This window comes from Pomacea canaliculata, linkage group LG3 (genome assembly GCF_003073045.1).
Source record: "Pomacea canaliculata isolate SZHN2017 linkage group LG3, ASM307304v1, whole genome shotgun sequence".
Classification (NCBI taxonomy): Eukaryota; Metazoa; Mollusca; class Gastropoda; order Architaenioglossa; family Ampullariidae; genus Pomacea; species Pomacea canaliculata.
In genome coordinates this window covers 24,601,444-24,622,808 of record NC_037592.1, presented here as the reverse complement: position 1 = coordinate 24,622,808, position 21,365 = coordinate 24,601,444, and the positions used below count along the sequence as shown (strand labels likewise).

Genomic DNA, 21,365 nt, shown 5'->3' with positions numbered 1-21,365 from the left:
ATGTTTTTGCACACTAAAAGACTTGGGGGAACTGGTGGGCCACACAAAAACAACATTTCTAGAACCACAACTTTGATACCAAAATGTCTTTGTTTATTTACTCAGCACTGAATAAACACTTTCACCTTTATTCAATAAAAAGCACAAAATGCTCCACTGGCTTCATGAATTAAAAGCTAATGATGCTTCATTACTCAGATACATTTTCACCATGCTTTCGCAGCACTTTGAACGTGTGAACAAAACCTGGCAGAAGGAATGAGTTTCATCGCCGTCAGCCAATCGCTCAACCCCTTTTCTTTCATTACCAAGGACAGTTCGGTATTCCATTGTATAGCATTGAGATCAATGACCAGATTTGTTTACTCCTAAACTTTTGTAGATAAATCTTTTGATTGGTTAATATTTGAATTGATCATTAAAGAGACTGAAAATACTAACTCGGGGCTCTCTGGCAAGGTATAATATGATGGGGTTCTAACAGGGAAATGGTACCATTATTGTTTAGCTGCAGAAATTGGGACAGATTGCTGTGGGGTACCTCAATTAAAATGTTTTTTTTTTAAAGACCATTCTAACTTTTATTTTAACAGCAGTGCATTTTCCTGTTAGCTCAATAACCAAGGAGTCCATTTTTTAAAGAAAAGTAAAACTGCAATGTTGACCATCACCTTTCTGGATCTCTGCTAAGAAACTGCTCTGTGCAACTAAGACTCATTTTGTGTTGGTGGATCACATTTTCCAGAATTGCTTTTAATTAGCAGAGATATTTCAACAAAGCATCGTTAAAATCAACACTGTTGACTGTAGGTTTGGGTTTTGATATGGATAAAATTATAATTCATTACTTTTAAGTGAACTCACAATCTTGGTTTTTCATGAATGTCACAGGTACACTTCCAGAGCAGCAAAAACCACATGACTACATTAAAAAACTCAACATTAGCCTGCGTGATGACCGGCGCATGCGGTACCTTTTTAAGACACTAGTTGGCACTGACTGCTCTTGCAAAAGAGCTGAGGACACTGTGGTGAGAAAGCTGGCTTTTGCCCTGGCTAACAGAAATGGCAGCTTTGCTTGTTTTGATTTCTTAAAAAGAAGTTTAAAATGTCAGACTTCAACAATTTTAATTCTTTTTTTAATTCTGACCTCTGCATTTTTTTAAAGAGGTTGGTGCAACAGTGAAGAAAACCACCGGGTTTCTTCTGAGAAGTGGCATTATTGCATTTATTTTTTTTTTTTTTAAAACAAAATGCTAGTTCTTTATATTTTATCATCACAGAAAGAAGTCTTGAAGAAAGTTGGCTGCCCCCCAGGCCAGAACACATTTTACTACAACTTAGTAAAGTCCCTGCTGGAAAGAGTGGCACCCGTCATGATTGATTCCAGTGCTGTACTTCATCTAGTGAAGCTAGTAGATGAACTCATTACTGGCCGTGGTCCACTGGCAGACCTTGTGGACAATGCCCCTTCTAAAGGCATCAAATTGCTGCTGGTAAGCTGCCATCGCAAATATTTTCCATTTTTCATTTCCAGTAAACCAGATCAGCTTGACACATGATGTTCTCAGCATTAAGCAAAAATTGTGTAAAGAATACTTGCTCTTACCGGCACTTCTGAAGGCCATTCACGCTGCTGTGGTCGGCACCTTGTGAGGAAGAGAACCTCATTTTAAGTGACAAACGTACCGTGCCAACGTTTTCACAGGCAAAAGATGAGCTGCACAGCCCCATTTTACAGTGTTTTAACTTCGTAAAAAAAAATCAGAATTCTGGTAAACAAAAACTGAATTATTTTTGTTAATCCTTACTTAACTCTTTTACAGACATCTTTGGGTTTTAGTTTACACTTGAAAAGGAAGTATTATAAAAGTGTATTAGTAAAGGTTAAATTTATATTTTTTCACAGAAAAATAATAACAGAATTTTCCCTAATTTATATAAGTAATACATTTTACTTAAGGCCTTGTATACGTTACGGCCACAGCCAGCCGAAAGCGCAGCTGCCCTAGAATACACTATTGCCACAGGTGTGTGAAGCATTGTTGTAACCACAGTAGAGTCTGAGCTTGTAATTCTATGCGTAAATTAACGAATACATAAGGGAGAAAACACTGGAACCTTTAGGAATTGTTCCACTATGGATTACTTTCCTTCATATCCCGGAAAAGTCAACCAATCAGGTATTTCGTTATGTTTGAAAGTAGGCGAAGGTTTAGTTGTTCAAGTGCCATGTCGAAGTCGGTTGCTGGTTACTCAATTCAACTTGGATTTGTACTCAAACAACTGAAAATTAGAAGAAAACAATAAGTAATATTGAAATTCAAATGTATATTCTAATAAAATATATGCCTGTTTTGTACTTTTTGTGTATATATATTTTATAAATATTTGTTTCTTAATGTCACATTTTTTACCTACTTTCGGATTTAATTCTCTGTTCTAAACAGTGATAGTCTTTAAGTTGATTTTGCTACAAGAAAACAAGACGTATATTTGTTAAAATTTCCACCACGTAAATGTATTTAAAATGCTCTTTAAAACGGAGTACTGCAGAAGGTTGGTTTTATTGTAAGTAAATAAATATAAATTTCTATAAATACCGGTCACAATTTGATTTTGCTGCTGCATATACCAGGGGGTTTTGGGTTAGTTACAGTCACATAAGGAAAGAGTTGAACTGTATATTATGAATCTACTATTACATGTTTATAAACAGTTGTAACTTTCACTTGTGTGTCTCTCATTTTTTGCAAACGTTAATTTTCGATAAATGGCTTTATTTTTTGCAGACATTGTCCTTCGCATATCCCCATTGCTTTAGGTCTAAGGAAGTGTATGAAGCATTCCTCACCTTTTTGAAACATGACGATGATGTTGTATGTAAGTTTATTTTATATTTTTTTTTATCATGTTTATTTTGAATTTTCATTTTAAAATGGTTTTAAAAGCTATATATGTAAGCATAAATCCATGCACAAATCCTTTCCCACATTCAGCATTTCAACATTTAAAAAAAAAAAATCTATTTAAGATCAAAATGTTTTGAAGTTTACCTAATTATTGCAGGTGACTGTACTCTTCAGATTTTGTCACTCACGGGTCTGGTTTAGAGGAACAGCATCCAACGGTGTACATGTAAGTCTTTAGATTTTATGTCTTTACTAGAAAAAAGTAATTAATGCTCTGTAAATTTTTTTTCACTTTTCTAAATTGACTTTTTCTTTGCACCTGTTATTATAATTTATGTGAAAGGATTAAGGGAAGTGACACAGGATATGTCAAAGAATGGTAATCAGTGGATGGAATTAAATATTTTATTATTGTGCTGGTAATGAGTAGTGTATGTAGATGTCGCCATGGGTAACATTGCAGGAGTCTGTTGCCTGTGCTCATCAACTTGGCCAAAATGGGAACACCAAAACAGACGAAACATGCTATTCGCTGCATCAACATTATCTGTCGCAACAAGGAGCCCATCCTGACGCAAGTGTTTGAGGTGTGATATTGTTTCAACTCATTTTGGGCATCTCATTATGGTTTGCTACGAATGTTTGACATGGCTGCAATTGACCATTTGACAAGTTGTATTTAAATATTTATTCCTATTAAATCTACACTATAAGACAACAATGGGTGATGCACCGTTTTAAAGAGGTTTTTTTTTTTAAACATTTACTTAGTGTAATTTTTAAGAAATATAGTTTTTGTTTTCTTGTACCAAATTCAGATGAAAGAAGGTAACTGTACGGAATAGGGTAGCTCATGTTCGGGAAGTAGGTCATTAAGTAGAAATTTACAAAAAAATTATTTATGAAGTATAATTAAAAAATATACACGAACATAAAGTGCCACACACATCAACACATATTAGAATTTAAACATTAGTATTTTCTTGCCATTTTCAGTTGTTGGAACACAAATCCGTGTCAAATTGAGAAACTGATACAGTCACAAATATGGTCTTTCTCAATTAAATCATTGCCTATTTTCAAATAAAACAATTTTCAGCTTTTTAAGGAGAGTAATCCATAGAACAATTGCTAATTGTACCAACAGTTTCTTCCCTTACATATTTATGCTCGTTGTCATGCTTTTTTGATACCACCCTACTGGCGAAAAAGTTTCCACTCAGGGATGTGTTAGGCCAAGAGCGAGTTAAGCTCATGGGTAGTTAATTACTTGCTGTTCATTTGATTGCCTTATGTACATGGGAGGCTTCATTTCTTAAAAAGAGAATACCAGGCTGTAATTCAGCTCTACCAGCTGATGGAACTAGTGCTGTTGTGGCTGACTTTTGTATTTTGAACACAATTTTACAGTGCAGTGAAGGCATTATATTTAAAATAAAATGCATTTGCAGATCCTATATTAACCATCAGTTCAAGAGGAGTTGTTTTTTTCCTCTCTCATTTGAACAGCAAGATATGATAGGAAAATTGTTAAAAACATCCTTATTACATTTTCCGTCAAGAATTTTAATGTGGCTGTTTGTCCACTCTTGGTCCTTCTGAATATAGTGTACTACCAGGCATCATCAGTAGGTCTCAATGAGTTTGCATTTTCAGTGTGTGTTGATCTAATCATTATGTCCTTTTGCAGCATGTACAGAAATCCCTGAATCCTGACTCAGCAAACTACATTACATCCATTGTGGCCTTGGGTCACATTGCTCAGCTATGTCCACAAACTTTTGCCACAGAGATGAAGAATATAGTCACCAAAATAATTGTTAAAGACCTTCTGATGCAAGATAGGGTGAGCTGGCACTTATTATTAAATTGGCATTATCAAATGGTATGTATTATTATTTTAAATTCACTAAATCAAGGTTGTTTATACCCTTGGCTCAATTAAATTAAATAATACTGTACCTGTATTATTACAGACATCTGGTCCACCTACAGAGGATGGGTGGTATGCTGATCACCTGGTCACTGAGGAAACTCAGGCGAAGGTAGTTTGTTTAGCATTTATTATTATTTGTTATTATTTGGTTGATCACCTTTCTCCTTTAATTGTTCATTCACGTGTATTCTTTTACTCTTCTTTTTTTGTACATAGTGTTACTGTTGTAAATTAGAAATTGTAACATTTTATAAATATACTGTCCACATTACAGTTTTAGTATGTTATGTTTCAATACATCTTGGTAATTTTTCTCCAGTGTATATAAACTGCCAAGTAAATGGATAGCCAAGTAGTTAGATTACTGGAATCCAAACTTGGACATGTCCTGGTTTGATTCCTATGATGGTGCAGGTATGCTATTCCCAGTCAACCCAGCTGTCGGGAATGGGTTCCTGACTTCACAGAGGGTTGGGGGAGGTAAGGCAGGGAGGGAGAAGAGATGGGCAGTGCCATGACTTTCTAAAACCATACTCCCCAGTGACTGAAAAAAAGATTGAATAACCTTTACCTTCTTTTGACTGCCAGATGCAGATTTGTGGTACTTGGAATCCTCTAATTTAAAAAAAAACCCATATATCTTAGCACACTTAAATTGCTTAAAAATGCTGTCATCTCAGAACTTGACAAGCTTAGTTTTATGCTTCGCACATTTGCATTCCTAATGTTTCCTAGATTTTTTCCCTTTTTTTTTAGTTGGGAGGGAGGCATGTATTATGTTCTTTGCCAACAGCAAATTCAGAGCTAGAAGCAGTTCACCTTCTAAATAGAACATACACATTAACATAACTGACAGACAGAAAGGGTCACCGATTGCTGCTGGACTTGCACTTACTTAAAAAAATTTTTTACTTGATGCTCAAATGGAAGAAACCGTTGCATCAAAAAGGGAAGGAATTCTGTCTAGACTTATCTTAAAATCGATATCAATATCAGGGTTGGTTTAATCTACTTGTTGGAATTCTAGAACTACTAAACCCAAACTTAACTGTGCTGCAGGTACAAGCCATGAAGCTTTTAGTGCGGTGGCTACTTGGCCTGAAAAATAATACCAACAACTCTGGTACCTCTACCTTGCGCCTGCTGTATACCGTGATTATACATGAAGGGGACCTTATGGAACAAGGAAGAATCAAGTAAATTTCAGCCTTTATTTTCATCTATTTTGATAGTGAATGCGTTGAAATAGTGAACACTTATCTGTAATGTGCTATTCACATTTTCTCACAAAACGGCAGTTTTACATTGGCAAATTTAAACAACAATGGTATGACAATGTCATTGACTTCTCTTTGGCATTAAAGGTAAATAAGTCCTCAAACACTGTCAAAGGATTAGCTTTGTTCAGAGATCTTTATATACGGATAGCTGTATACGTTGTTCAAACATGCTGTGCATACTTCTTCCCCACACTGTACTCATGAACTTGCTTAAAACATTTTAGAATCGATTGTTATCCAGTCAAACAGTACAAGCAAGCTTTGGACTTTAGGTAAAACGAAGAGATCTTTTTACAGCAGCGCTATTGTACAAAAGCATGAGACGTTAAAACCAACTATGAGCTACCAGTGCTGGTAAAAAAAGCGTAAAGATCAAGCATCAGATCTGCAACATCAACACTTTCTATACGGTTCTGGTCTACAAGTAACATTGTGACTCAGTGACAAACACAGCATCAGTTGTATCCTTATCCAAAACAATGCTAACAACTGGCGGTGTGGAAAAAAACCAATTGAGGGTGATAAATGTGTGAGGAGCTTTAACGGGAATACATGCAAGTACAGTTGAACTTCTGTAACTTCAGTGTGTTTATATTTTATTAACAATAATACACCTGGAAAAATAAGTTCAAATGCACCCACTTACTAACAGAGAATCGATAATACAACATAGACTGCAATGATTGATTGTTAGTCATTAAATTTTGATCTGGAGAAGAATTACTTACCAGTCTGTTGAGTGAATTTGGATTGGACCTTTTAATTATTCTGTTAACTTCAGTCGAAGCTAAGCTTCTGTATAATTATAAACTTGAAATCTGTAGAGCTGTATTCCAAAATCAGTCGTTTTATTTTCTGGGAAAGAATTTGCTTCTTGAACACAACAACCTGAGCAATGTTTCTTTTTTTGACTCGAAGACGTTTGTTTAACTAAACTGCACTTGCTGTTGCACATAAGAAAACTCCTAAGTATAGGATTTACTTCTCTTTGGCAAGTTTCACAATTCTATCTAGTTTCTTATCTTTCTCAAAACCTTTAGATGAATAAGTGCCATAGTGTTTGGCTGGCATGTAAACAATCTTGACAGCAGGATGAAGGTTATCCATACATATATGAATATGGAAGTGCATAATCCATGAGTAACAATATCTTGAACACCCCCACAGATTAAACACACTTTGTACCAGCGCATGGTCAGGACATGGAAGGGTGAAGTCATTGATTTTTTGATAAAGGATGTCTTAAGTTTGTACGTAAAGGTGGTCAAAGAATCAGCATGAGAAAGGTTGGGCATTCGGTTCTGTGTTCAGTTCTAGATAATCTGCATATAATATAAGCAACATTATGATGAATACTTTGAAGTCTATCAAAAAGATTTTGGAAATACCCTTCAGAAGGGAATTACAGTAGATGATCCTCAACACAAAAGCACAAATTTAAGTTTCACTTGTCATTTTACCACTTGGTTGACATTTCCAGTATTAAATGCACTACAGTAGTCACAATGACAGAGGCAAGAATGAATTTAGAGTTAGCCTTGAATGCAATGTTTATGTCTAAATGAGTTAATAGTGAAACTGGGACCACCGTCATCCTCCCTAACCAGGTTTAGACTGGGAAGTATTGTCCTTGGGACTGTTGTTACTTATTTTTGCACATATCATACAAAGATGTCATTTTTTTTTTAAACTTTAAATGAATGATTACTTCATACTGTAAATACTGTACCACTGTTGGATTTGTCATCCAATGAGTCCAGTTTATCAGTGATGACTGAGGCTAGTGGCATTGTTTCAGCAAACCAGAATTGGCCAGGCTGCGGCTTCAGGCAGGGTGCTGCATGATGAAGCTAGCAGAAGAACCGTGTTTTGGTGACATCATCACACGTGAGCAGTTCCAGGCTTTAGCATTGCTTATCAACGTGAGTTTTTTTAATATCTTTGTGGCTTGTGGGACTTATTAATGTATACATTTAAACTGTTTATTCCCCCACTATCTCGTGTTCATTATTTATATAAGTATCAACCATTTAACACTATCCCAAGTAAAGGTCATGGAGCAGACACTTGTCAGTGCATGTCAGAGCTCTTGCATAATAATAAAAAAAAACTAGAAGCCCAAGTAAAATAGTAAAATGAAGTAAACAGTACTTGGTTATTTTGAAGCGATGCAGGGAAAAACTGATGCTGTTGCTTTTTAAACAAGAGAATTGATGCTGTTTGGCTTTTTTGTTTCAATTGAGCTAAATCAGGGATGCCCAACCTACGGCCCGCGGGCCATATCCGGCCCGCGACGCGGTGCCATCTGGCCCGCGAAACTTCTGCCCACAGTGCAGGAAATCGGCATGTTAGTAATAAAAAAATTTTTACAAAAAAAGAAGAAAGGGAAGAAGAAGTATTTATCCCCACGTGGGGGCGTCTCTCAATCTTTTTTTCGATGGACGAACATTTCGATTCAGTGCTCCGACTTGGTGTCTCTACGATGCAGCCGGACATTCAGAAGTTGGTTTCGGGAAAACAACTTCAAATTTCCCGCTAATTACTACATAATTAATGGTAAGTACAACTTGTTTCTAATAAAAAGATGGTATCTGCTCTTTTTTTTTTTTTTTTTTTTTTTTTTGTATTTTTGCGGTGAAGTGGCCCGCGACACGACTGTCCGAAATGGATATGGCCCGCAGGCCGAAAAAGGTTGGGCATCACTGAGCTAAATGATTTTACGAAGTCAGGTGTTGTGATGAGAAATCCCTAGAGATTTTGTGCATGTTTTGTGTATTCAGCTTGTGAAGAAAAAGTTGCTAATTGTCTTGTACCTCTTCTCAACAGGACACGTGTTACCATGTGCGGCTACAATTCGCCCTTAAACTACACAAAGGTTTGCTAAGCTTGCGCTTGCCACTGGAATATATGAGCATCTTCTCCTTGGCAGCTAATGACCCACTGAAGGAGAGGCGCTTACAGCTCCGGCAGTTCCTTGCCACGAACGTCCAAAAACGCAGAGATTACCTCAGACAAAATCCTAATGCCAGAGGTGAGAATCAGAATGCAGTGATGTTCTGTCACTAGTCATATGTTGTAACATGAATAAAATGTCACTGAGATCTAGATTCTGATCAAAACTTCATCCCACATTGTTTGATATTCACCTATGGCCATTGTCTTTGTACCTCTCTGTTGCCTGGTGGTTCTGAAGCAAAGGGTTGCTTGTTTGAGGCTTTGTTGGGTTTGTTGCCAGAAAACTTTCCTGACCACCCACCTACATTAGGGTTATCTAATTTATTTGGAAAAGTAAAGGATAGGGTTGGGATCTGCCTCCTGCTTATTGTGGCCTAGACATATAATGAAACCACTGACTTCTCACAGTTTAGCCCTCTCACTATCTTCAACTCATTTACAATGAAGGATGAAATAAAGTTTCTTATTCTGGAATGCACAGAAATGTTCACAAAACATTTAAAAAAAAACTAAATGAAAAAAACTCAAACAAGGAAGCTACTATTTAGGCACCACCCATATATTTTTGTGTGTGGAAGAATTGGAACAATTCCTACACTGGTGAATTTCTGAGCACTGATAAAAAAGCAAAGTATGGATGGACAAAATAAACAGCCAGGGTTAATGTTAAAAGGCATGGCTCTTAAAACTAATCTGAGTATATTCAGATCTTGTCCGTCCAGGTTTGACAGCGTCCATCCTACCAGACTATGTTGTGCCATACACCATCCACCTGCTTGCTCATGATCCAGATTTCAAGACCTATGATCATGTGGAGTCTCTCAAGAATCTGAAGGAGTGAGCAGTTTTGAGTGTTACTTATACATCAATAGCAGAGTCTAGAAAAAAGAATGAAAATGATATAGAAAAATGTTCGAAATAAAGCTAAATGGTTGATAGTTATGTGGTTGATTAGTTAATTTTGTCTATATGATTCAAAACATCACCAGTATTTAGGAAGCAATAATGACATTTTCAGCATTTGTGGGAGGGCACAACATCAGCACTGAGAGGAAAATGAGTGAAGACAGCACAATTGTTTTCCAGTTTCATGGTCATTAACTACAATTTGATGGGGTGTGGGTGGGTGGGGGGTTTCAAATGCCAGTTGTAATAGCACTATAGGAAAAACTGCATTGTATGCTGTAAATGCAGACTTTGTACATTTTATAGGTTAATGTCATGTCTGTATGGCTTATTTTCTTTCTGCCAGACTAAGCTAACTTTTTTTTTATTTAAAAAGATGCCTGTGGTTTATTCTGGAGCCTTTGGTAAAAAGAGCAGAAGACTACAATTATGCATTTCTGCGCCGTTTGATTGAGAAAATCAAACAGACCAAAGATGCCCAAGGCCCAGATGATGAAGAGATGAACAAGGTAAGGACAAGTTAATGTTAAAAATTTCACCATGTGGTAGTCACAGACTTCAGAGGTGACCTAGTCTTTCTGCTTTACTTTAAAGCGCCAGTTTTTATTTTTTTCATATAGTTTTTTGTACATTTATGTGAACATGCTCATTTTAAAAAAAAATCCAAAAACCAATCTAATTTTGTGGGCTAGTACCTACTTTCGAAAATGCTTTGTAGCATTTCTGCAAAACTCACCTGCTTAATACAACTGAAAAATTAAGTCTATCATTGGAGGAGAAGTGTTATGTGTGTGACCTTGAGTAAATTGTAGCATTAACTCTTATGTTTGCAGAAGCTGTATGCTGTATGTGATCTTGCTCTTGGTCTGATGAACATTCGTGTATCAAACGTAACACTCAAGGACAGCAATGCAGAGCCACTGCTACCTTCCAAACTCTTCACGGCAGCTGACAAAGTGTGTATGACTGTTTCGAATATTTTTATTCATTTATATTAACATACTTTCTGCTTAATGCGGCAGGTAAAAAAAATTGCAGTTCTTGTAGCTTTCATTGAGTATTTCTGTATTATTCCATGGTCAGAGTACCTGGCATTTACTGTGTAGTGAGTTGAGTTATATACCATAAACCCATAATAATCACAAGCAAATCATGTAGCAGTTCCTGTCACTGCAAGTATAATCATTATTCTAAAATAGTGCAATTTGATTGAGTAGATGATTTGGTAAAGGCCTCCCAAACTATATTATACTGTGCACACCTTGGTAGTCATTGTCATGATTAGACAATAGGCTGTCCCAAGTGTTCATTTACTGACATTTTTGGTTGTTTGTTTCTAGTCATTTAAAAACCTGCAGAGCTATCTACCCAAAGACTTTCCATTGGATGCCAGGGTAAGCTTATAAGTTTCATCAATCCAGTGCTTGATTTACTTGTATCAAAAGAAATTCCCTAAATATTTCTACATTTTATTTACTTTTTTTTTTTTGATTATGAGAAGATGGATAGGTACCACCTTGCATACATACAACATAGATATGCGTTGTGGAATCATGCGTATACTAGGGTATTACTCTGAAGCTATGCACATCTGTTCCGATACACATTCTACCACCAGTTCACAGTGTAGTAATTAATCAGTTGGCGGCTAAATTTCTGTTTTAACAGTAGCTCGTGACTTTTTAATCACTCAAAACTACAAAAAAAAAAAAAAAAAAGAAAAAAAAAAAAGCCAAAATAAATGTAAACAGGGTTTGGAGGGTCCTGATTTATTTGCAAGGAATTTATTTCAGGTTTAAAGTTAGATTTTAGTGAGTGCTGTTAGCACGATGTGCAGTACCATGCAAAAGATAGGAACATCTGATGCTTTTGCTTGTAGGAAGTAAACGGTAGGTCTGAGTATCTGATTATTTGTTTTCTTGAAACAGCAACACCGGGGATTTATTGGGTTTGGTGGGAAGACTCAGACAACCACAGAAATCATTGTCATGAGTCATGCTCCCATTGTCAACCCTCTTCCCAAAAGTCCTCGGGTCAGCAGGAGGCGAGAGAGGGAGCCACAACAACACGCAGAGTCCGGGTAAGTCCTATCCCTTTTATTGACAAATTGTTTTTCTTATCCACCATTAATGAGGTTGAATTTTTCTTCTTCTGTGGGTCAGCAGCAAATGGTCTGCTCTAAATTGGCTTTCCACTTTGTCATGATTGAGTTAATGGTGGAATTTCTTGAGGCTGTCATGTTTTGCTTTACATTTGTTTTCTCGTTTTGGCAGGCAAGACAGCGATGCAAATGACAGCCGAGACACCAGTAACTCAGAGTCTCCAAAACCTGGAGGCACACAGAGTCAGGATTCTGAAAAAATAACACGAAGCAAACGCTTGGGGAAAGCAGAAGAAATAGGTGGTAGAAGAACAAGTGGAAGCAAAGGAGAAGATTCCTCTGATTCTGCTTCTGAAGCAAAGACTGTGAAAACAGGCACAAAGCAGACAAAACTAGAAGACTTTAGCTCCAAAACAAAGAGTGGTGGAGCTGACAAAGACTCCGTTGTGAATGGTTCATCAAAGACAGTGGGTCGAAGGACAGGTCGAAGTGGTGCAGGTGGTAGTTCTCATAGTGGTCCTGTAGAAGGCGATTCTAAGGCAGCAACTTCAGAACAAAACAGACCTTCAACACGCAAGCGTCGAGCTAGTGGCGAAGATGGTGGTGGAGCTGGAAAACGTGGTAGAGGAACAGAAAGTGAGAAGAAGCAGCAAGCTGTGATGAAAAAGCCAACGGCAGGGTAAGTCAAACGCAAGTAAAAGGGATCATCATAGGAATCTTTTTTTTAAGCTGCACGCATGTGTGACAATAGAATCAACATTAACTGGTTTTTTCCTCATTTTTACCATCAGCATTGCCATTGCTGCCTATTCCACTGCCTTAGCCGGAAGCGTAATTGTTTTTACTTTGATAAGGAATGGTTTTCAGATCAACAAGCACAGCTGAGGTTTTTGATCCAGCAGAAACACCCACGTCACAAGATGCTGCTACTTTTAGTCGCACAGCCCCCAGGAAGCGGGCACCTTCTCCATCATCTTCACCACCTCAGCAACACACAGTGCCTGTGAAGAAGTAAGTTTAGTGTACATTTCACTTTCCAGTTCTCATCTTGCTTTTCCATCAAAATAGAAAGGATTCTTTGTTGTCATGGGTCGATTTCAAACTAGGCAGCCCTCCTCCTTTAGTGTGTTTTTTTTGTGAACACTTCCCTTCTGTGGCCAATGGCCACAAAATATATGCATGATATATTTGAGAAAAAATATTGAATAGGGAGGATATGTTTTTATAATGCACTTGATCATGGTGTTTGACAGGACAAGGTTAACACGAGGTGATCTCAAAAATAGCGAGGAGAGTGAGACTCAAAAATCTTCAGGTACAGAAAGTCCTCATGAAGTTCCGTCCCCACCTGACCTTGAAGCTGCAAAGGCTAGCAGCAGAAAGGGAATACAACCTGCAGCAGCACATGCAAGTACTTCCACGGCCAGTGCACCGTCCTCAGCCAGAAACATGTGAGTACTTTCATTTAATATCACTTGTTTTTGAAATGCCCAGAAATTTTCAAGTAGTTTGATTGTAACATCACTTGGTTTTGAAATGTTGTGCAGTTTCCTCTCTCTGCCCAGTATTTGTGCTTCTATCATTGACACAATAGGTTTGCCTTTTTTTAGTCGGAGAGGTCGCCCATTATCCAATGGCACATCAGATGGTGAGGACCACAGCACTCAAGATACTGATTCACAGGGATCTAGTGCTTCCAGCAAGCTGGCGGCACTTACACGTGCTATTGAGCTTGTTCCAGCAGTGAAGGCCACTGCCCCTAGTAAAGAAGAGGAGGAGGAGGAGGACGATGACACTTTACAGGTCAGAAGGACTCTCAAGCTGGAGCTGTAACACTGTTGCTAAAAGTAAAGACATTAATAGCACAGCCTTGAGCTTATTCAAGAGCAACTTTCAGGACATATTTCTTTTACACATTTCCTTTTGTTTCTTCTGATGTTTGTTTTCTGAGTCACCAGCAGAGAAGATTTTGAGGGTTATCCCCTTTTCTAATGTCGCCAAGCACTTCTTGATGCTAAAACAGAGAGGCTGTTCTAATTGGGCTATATTTTAACTGTTGTAAGTTAGCTTTTGGCTATTATAAGTTCTTTTTGAGTAAGATGTTAATTTAATGTGATGTTTTAGGTGTGAATTTAGTCAACTGTTACAGATACATGTGAACATAAAGCATGTATAAAACCACTTTTTAGATTGAAAAATTTTGTTTTCAAGGTGGAATATAGGGCTAAAGTATTTGGCAACTCAAGCTGTTCTCCAGTAGGTTGATCACAGATTTTAGAATACATACTTATCTGCTTTTGCTTGATCAGTTTTCATCTTATCTTTCTGCAGGTAAAAAGACGAATGAGGCCTCGGAAAAAGTGACCCGAGCCTGCTGCACATGCCTATGTTGACTTGAGAGAATGATAGTGTATGATTGTACATTCACATCCAGAAACAAATTGTATCTTTTGTTGCTGACTAGGAATCTTTTGTACACCTGTGAGTAGGACTATTGGATGATATGGATCTTGTTTGACATGTTTTTGTGTAATGTATTTTACATTGTTGGCATTGCATTCTTTTACCATACCACTTAGTGCTCATCACCTTAACTTATCACTCATGAGCGATGGTGTTCTGTTCCAGTTTTCATTGCATGATATTGTACACTTTACCCATCATTTCACAAATTACTTTTGTTGTCATGGATTCATTCTATTCCCTAGCCTTCCCACTACATCCTTTTTTCCCTCTTGGTTACTTTTGTATGACAAAAAACAGCTCTCAGGAAGTTGCACAGATTCTTTTAAAAAAAAAAAGACAAAATATTGAAGAACTACCACACAGTAAATGCAAGTCCGATGTGTTTGTCAGCAAAAGGGTGTTACAAGTTTGAACTGTTATTTAAAACATTTGTTTGAGGCAACAAAATGAAAACTGCGATTGCTGAGAGATGTGTGCAGTCCACTGCTGTGAACTTTTCTAGCAAAAGTGTATGTCATTCAGACCTTCCACATCTGAACCGCTTTCTTTTCTTTTTTTAGTTATTGTTTGTGGACATATCATGTAAGTTTTATCTTAGTGAAAACTAAAATTTATGTGATTTACCCCATCCCAACCTACCCTGGAATTCAGCACTATTTACAGAAATATCTATAGGTTAAAATTATTTCTCTGAAATGTTATGGTGTTTAGCAAGCAGTCTTCTATAAACGGATGAAATACCTTTAAAAAAAGCATTGTTGACACATGGAGCCTTTTTGGTTTTATTTTATTAATTCAGCAGTTTTTTCCCCCATGTGAATGTCCATGTACATATATGGGAGGGATGTATGCGAGCACTGTGTGTAGTCCTTTGTGCACATGCATAAATGTAAAATGTGTAAACATGTGATGATAATCAGAAAGAGTGACACCCTACCCATACTCCAGGAAAATGAAATTTTTAACTTCTTGGTAGCTATCATGGGGAGCTGTAGCCCTATGCTCCACTGGGTGTAAAATGGAATAATAATAAGCTATCACAGTGGGGAAGGATTGGGGGGCTGGTGAAACTGACCCTATTTTGTGCAACACAGATACTTAACACAAATGATTCTTGAAAGAAAAGATGTGCATCTATTGATGCATTGGAAATGTCTCGTAGGATGATTGCTTAGGAAAACTACATGTATTCTGTTTCTCATTATTAAGATTTTATATCTTGTTCTTAACTTTCAAGTTCATGTTGTTATTTATTTCTTTGCAGTCAGAATTTTTCCTTTTCGAGTATTTTTCTTAATACTAATCTTTCAAGTTTGTTCTTGGAAGCAGTATAGGTCAGTTCTTCTTGGTACATAAAGGAGGCACAGATTTGTTTTCTACTCATGTAGTCTTGGCATCATATTTATTATTAATAGTTCAAACCAAGGTGTCATTCTGCCTTGTTGAGACTAACACACTGCTTATTCGTTTCTTTGTAATTACAGTACTGGCCTCACAGTTACCTCCTCTGACCTTTCCCCTTCTCCATACACACACTCCCTCAACACCTGCACACCCACCCCACCCCTAAACACTCTAAGAAACAAGAGCATAGCTCAGCCTGCAGGTTGCTGTACTGCTGGCATCATCATCATCATTCATTATTATAATGTGTGAGTGCCTTTGGTGTTGCCGAAAAAAAAAATCTGAGAATGTAAGAAAATACTGATGACCCATCCAAGTGTTCAGTTTTTTCCTCAAGATTTTACAAAGACCACAAAGTGACCAGAGACCAAACAAAATGTCTGTTGTATCTGAAAAACATATAGGTGATCTTTCCATTGAAAAACAAAGGATCTTATGCAACTTTTCTTATGTCCCAGTTTTTATTTGAAATGTTATTTATTTTTTGTACAAAACGTATATAGACATTTGGCTCAGCATAAACCCTAAATACACAGCATTGTTGTCTTTTCCACCTCTCTCTCCCCTCCATCCCCTTAGACTTTTTGAAGATCCCCCATCATAACCTTGTACACTAAATAGGTTAAAGAGTTCTTACCTGACAACACATCATCATTATCATTGACTGTGCAGCTATTTTCAGTTCTTTGAAATGAATCCAGATATATTCAAATTTACCTTGGAACCGATGGAATTCTAATTGCAACATAGCATGCTGGTAAAAACATCGAGTGCTGGTCAGCGAAAGTTAAAGCAAGATCTCAGTCAATGCTGGTCAGAAATCTGGAGTGTTAGCCGCATCAGTTTGATGCCGCTATAGGTTCTGTATATTCACTTGCTACCAGGATTACAAATGACACAAGTTTGTCAAGGTTACATAAAAAGCATCTTCTGGTTGGTTCACATTGCAAAAACAGCTTTGTGAAACTGGCCAGTGGTGATGATCAAGTGCAAAGATCACAAACCAGAAAGCACGTGGGTAATATCTGTGTACTGGAGGGTCAAGTTTATCTTCAAAGTGGGTTAAAGTGCAAACAGGCTGAGACCCTGGGAAATGCAAGATAATCTTGAGGTCTCTTGCTTGCACCAGTTTATAGTTATAATGCCTGAGAGCTCCTTAAGGCTCTAGTCATGACTTAAGCAACCTCTGGGGTGGCTGTCCTGTGGTCTGTAGGAAGACTATCATAACTTACACAGAAATCAGCCAGCAGCAGCTGTAAACACAAAAGTGCTACTAAAATTTACAAGTTTGCAGTTGTCAGTACTTGATTCTTCAGTAGTGTTGATGTCACGAACATCATAAACCAAGAAACCTGTTTTTTAAGTACTGTAGAAGCTTTACATTTGACTTAACAAATCAGAAAGTAAATTTTGTGGGTATGTGTTTTCCTGTTTGGAACATTTCCTGTGTTGATATTGTTTGCATAAGTTTTTCAAATGATTCTGCATTGCTATAGAGTTGTAAATCTTGCTTGGAAGGAAAAAAAGATGAATATTTCAGATATTTTTTTTTTTATTGTATGGTTTTTCACTTTATAACTGAATGAATTGCTTTTTAAACTGCCTACTCTTCGTTTCCATTACGCCAATTGTCTCCTCATCTCAGACCGACGGAGAAAATGTTTCTCCTAAATGGCCATAGCTGCCAGTTAGTAAAGTATTTCAAGAAACTGAAGAATCATGGTAGAACATTTCATTGTAAAGATCATCTCACAGACACGAGGTGTCCATATTGATGAAATTAAAGAAATTATTATAAATGTTTTCTGTGTTTGTGCGTGCGCATGTGTGCTTCAGGCAGCCTGTCACGGAAATACTGTATTGAGAGCACGAAATAATCTGGATGATAGTAGATCTTACATCGGCAACCTGTATGATGTCGTTCACCCAGTAAATTTTTTGACAAAAGAGGACAACAATCTAAGAACGTGTGTCATCCATAAAAATAAGGAACATTTTGTAATCTCTTCCGATTGGTATATAGCTGTAGTACGAATAGAGTAGGTAGAGCAGGCGGACCACTTCTGTGCAACTTTAATTTTGTTTTTCACCTCTAACTGGGTTGCACAAAGGTACTAGCTTATGTGCGCTGCAGATGTTGAATGTCAAACTATTTTTTAGATAGTTAATAATCTGAAAGAAAACAGTTATGAAAACGACAGGCACACGTTAGCAACTATTTTCGAGAAATGTGTAATGATTGTTCAGTTTGCTGTCCGTCTATACTTTGCCGTTTCTATGAGTAGGCATTTGCAAACACTAATGAATGGAAAAAGCCTTTATGTGTATCGTTCATGGATTTATATGTGTATCGTTTTTGGAGCTAAGGAATATAAAATCCATGAACTTTTCTATCACCGTGCTCAAATGATTTAAAGAAACGGGGAACGATTTCGCATATGGCATCGATATTAAAGCAAATTTGTAATTGTCACCACATGAGACTAATGAACAAGCGACTGTCAGTCCAGCTTACCTGATTCAGGACGTCTTCGGCTTGTAAAGAATCCTGATAGGGAAAGTAGGTCCAGAAAGTATTCTTTAACGCTGCTACACAACAGCACAAGAATGGGTTTGCTGCGATTTACTAAATCCCTCCCTTCAATACGGAAACACAACTGTTACCTCTAAAGAAAGTTCCTGTCATCACCCTTCCTTCTGCTCCCCTCCCCGCCCACGTATACACTACAAAGAATAAGCTGGCTACCGTGTCATTAGCCAGACTACTTATTTGTATCGGCAATATTTTATTTCCAAGTTTATGCACTTTACCTGGTTTTTCTACTTAAATAATCGCTCTTCACAAAAAGGAAAACTCAGGGGCAACACTGATTCTGTCACCGTTTCCTGCCCTTAAATAGCTGCTAATAAATCGGACTGGCAGAAACAGTTCTAGTGATTCTAGAATCCGCCTTCTTTTAATAATTTTTCTCACCAGCTTTTTATACAATATGACCGTTACCTCATGGCATCACAACTTTAATTAAGCACTTCATGGGAGTTTGCTCTAGAATCAGCCGCTGGCCAGTCAGGCGTGGCAACCAGTCACTGTATATTACCGAAGTGCTGTAAAGTCTTATCTCATAAGGACACTGTTCTCTTCCCTGTTCACTTTTGAAGGACACATTGAATCTGCATTGGATTACAACTAACAATTTTTGAACACTTTCGACCTGTTGACGCTAGGGATCCAGTTAATTGAATAAGCACCAATAAACGATTGGTGTCATGACCTCGATTAATGCCGAGTATTTCATCGCAACACTCATCTAAAGCTTTGGAGCTCTGTGGACGTCTGTATACTTCCGAGGTAATAGCATGTAAACAGAAAGTAAAAGTGACGCGGAGAGAGAAAGTGCTAGAAGGATTGTGGATAAAAGGTAACAGACATCGAGAAATGAGAGGAGGAGGTGAGATGCAGTTGCAGCCCTCGTAACCACGGACTGGTAGACACATCCATAGCTGTAGCTAAGGATTTGCCAGCCCCAGCTTTGCGGAGAGAGCAGTTGAACGTTTTTTGTTTTGTTTTGTTTTTTTTTTTTTTGCTTTTTTTAACACGTGCACTGAATGATCGAATCGTAGATATAAATATTGCTTTCAATAAAAATTGTCTCTGCAGAAAGTGCAACCTCATCAGTTATAGTTCATTGCGTAGTTATTCATAGCCACAGTCATCAACCGTGTCACAATCCTTTTTCCTTGCCTTGTTCCGCCCCATTAACACCGGAGACGGTGATGGAGTACAGGGTCCCTGTGTAAGTACAAAAAAACGTTCCTGCAGCCTAGAAATCCCTCTATTTCCCTTTCATTTCCCCCTTATTTCGAGTGCGAAAAAAAGTACCTTTGCGCCCTGTATGTACTCGTCTGTCCGCAATCAAGGGGGTCACGTACCTCGGAATCCCCTTTCTCTCTCCTTAGTTAGCAATAACTTAGTCTTAGCGATTTCAGTAGAATTGGGGATTAGAAGAGGTAGGTGATAAGTATTAGCGGTGTACGAGTTAAGTGCATTTAGAATTGAATTGGTTTATATGCTTAAAATGGTGTGAATAAATCCATTTTAAATTTAATACCCTTGTGTGTGTGTGTGACTCAGCACGTGTCGTACGTCCGTCCTTGTCGTGTGAGCGAGCTAAACAAATATCGCTCAGGTGGATGAAAGTAAATGTAAAACACAGCACGCATGATGAGACTGAAAAGCCATAGCTAAACTATACACCGAAGGGAACGCACTTTGCGAAAAAAAGTTTTTTTTGGGTGGATTCCAGGATTGGCTAAGTGCGGGTGTGTAGTTGGTGGAAGGAAAAAAGAGCAGCGCGAGTATATAAGACTGGATAGCACACCCGACGAGAAAGAGTTGGAATTGCAGTCGAAAATTCTCATTGAAAACTTTGTCCTTTTCCCTGGAATAACGATGAGAATCGAACTGATTGGCTCTAGGACTTTTAGAAGCTGCGATGGTCCGGCTGCTGAGTGTAGTCTTGTGACAAAAGCTGATCAGTCCTGTTGCTCAATCAACTGGTCACTAATGAGAAACAATGTCCTTAAAAGTTTCTAAGCACGAGAAAAATATCTTTCGTAAACAGTCGTCGACAATTGGATATTAATGATGAACATATATCTTACTATAAGTCTAAAGCATATCTGTTGGTTACATTGCGCAAAAAAGTGGTGCAGCTTAGTTTTGAAACCAGACCCAGACATGGCTCTTGCCTATTAAAATGAACAAATCTGAAGTAAAAGTAATGTAGACCGCGTTAACTATATGAAGAATGGCATGTCTTTGAATAATAAAAATAAAAATAAAAATAAAAATAATAAAAATGCAAAGACACATCCCATCAGTCGTGCAGAGGTAAAAAAATTGTCACCAAGACAATGACTGTTGTGGGTGGTGCCTCTAACCCTTGTACTTCTTTTTCTCTGACAGTGGCATCAATATACATATTATTCCACCAGTACCAGTTCGCGAATTATTCTTCTTCTCCTGCTCCACACTTCAAAAGCTCGTCATAGTCCTGTCAGAATATAAGGGGGATAGCTATTGCTGTTTGTAAAAGCCAAACTTTTACCGTTTCGCAAAATCAAATGGGTTCGAATCGGTGGAGGGGGGTGAGGAGCCTTTTTGCAGGCCAGATTAAAGTGATTAGGAAAGTGTGACTGCTGAGATAACGGGCACTGCGTGGGCTCTACACCTCCCTCCTCCGCCTCACACTATTCTTTCCTTCTATAAGCATGGACGAGAGTTCTATGTCCTGAAAAAAGACAGCTGGGACGGGGGAAAAAAATTGAATTCTGAGTAAACGCAATGAAAAAGTACGAGGAACTGAACTTAGTAAGAATGAGGAGGAACTGCAGGAAGACAGTTT

General features: G+C 37.8%; 1 protein-coding gene across 1 annotated transcript in view; it reads left to right on the top strand.

Moving 5' to 3' along the window:
- Window positions 1–17,759, top strand: part of LOC112558540 (sister chromatid cohesion protein PDS5 homolog A-like) — a 33,154-nt gene extending 15,395 nt beyond the window's left edge. Inside the window, exons 16-35 of the mRNA XM_025229036.1 lie at window positions 892–1,031; window positions 1,284–1,496; window positions 2,793–2,911; window positions 3,097–3,138; window positions 3,376–3,499; window positions 4,603–4,758; window positions 4,889–4,957; window positions 5,908–6,044; window positions 7,927–8,050; window positions 8,955–9,159; window positions 9,806–9,920; window positions 10,366–10,498; window positions 10,823–10,945; window positions 11,330–11,383; window positions 11,918–12,069; window positions 12,263–12,769; window positions 12,958–13,101; window positions 13,344–13,541; window positions 13,701–13,893; window positions 14,422–17,759. Of these exons, the coding sequence (XP_025084821.1) occupies window positions 892–1,031; window positions 1,284–1,496; window positions 2,793–2,911; window positions 3,097–3,138; window positions 3,376–3,499; window positions 4,603–4,758; window positions 4,889–4,957; window positions 5,908–6,044; window positions 7,927–8,050; window positions 8,955–9,159; window positions 9,806–9,920; window positions 10,366–10,498; window positions 10,823–10,945; window positions 11,330–11,383; window positions 11,918–12,069; window positions 12,263–12,769; window positions 12,958–13,101; window positions 13,344–13,541; window positions 13,701–13,893; window positions 14,422–14,454 (2,981 nt within the window). The 3' untranslated portion in view covers window positions 14,455–17,759. The remainder of the gene's footprint in view (window positions 1–891; window positions 1,032–1,283; window positions 1,497–2,792; window positions 2,912–3,096; window positions 3,139–3,375; window positions 3,500–4,602; window positions 4,759–4,888; window positions 4,958–5,907; window positions 6,045–7,926; window positions 8,051–8,954; window positions 9,160–9,805; window positions 9,921–10,365; window positions 10,499–10,822; window positions 10,946–11,329; window positions 11,384–11,917; window positions 12,070–12,262; window positions 12,770–12,957; window positions 13,102–13,343; window positions 13,542–13,700; window positions 13,894–14,421) is intronic.
- Window positions 17,760–21,365: the final 3,606 nt, after the last annotated feature.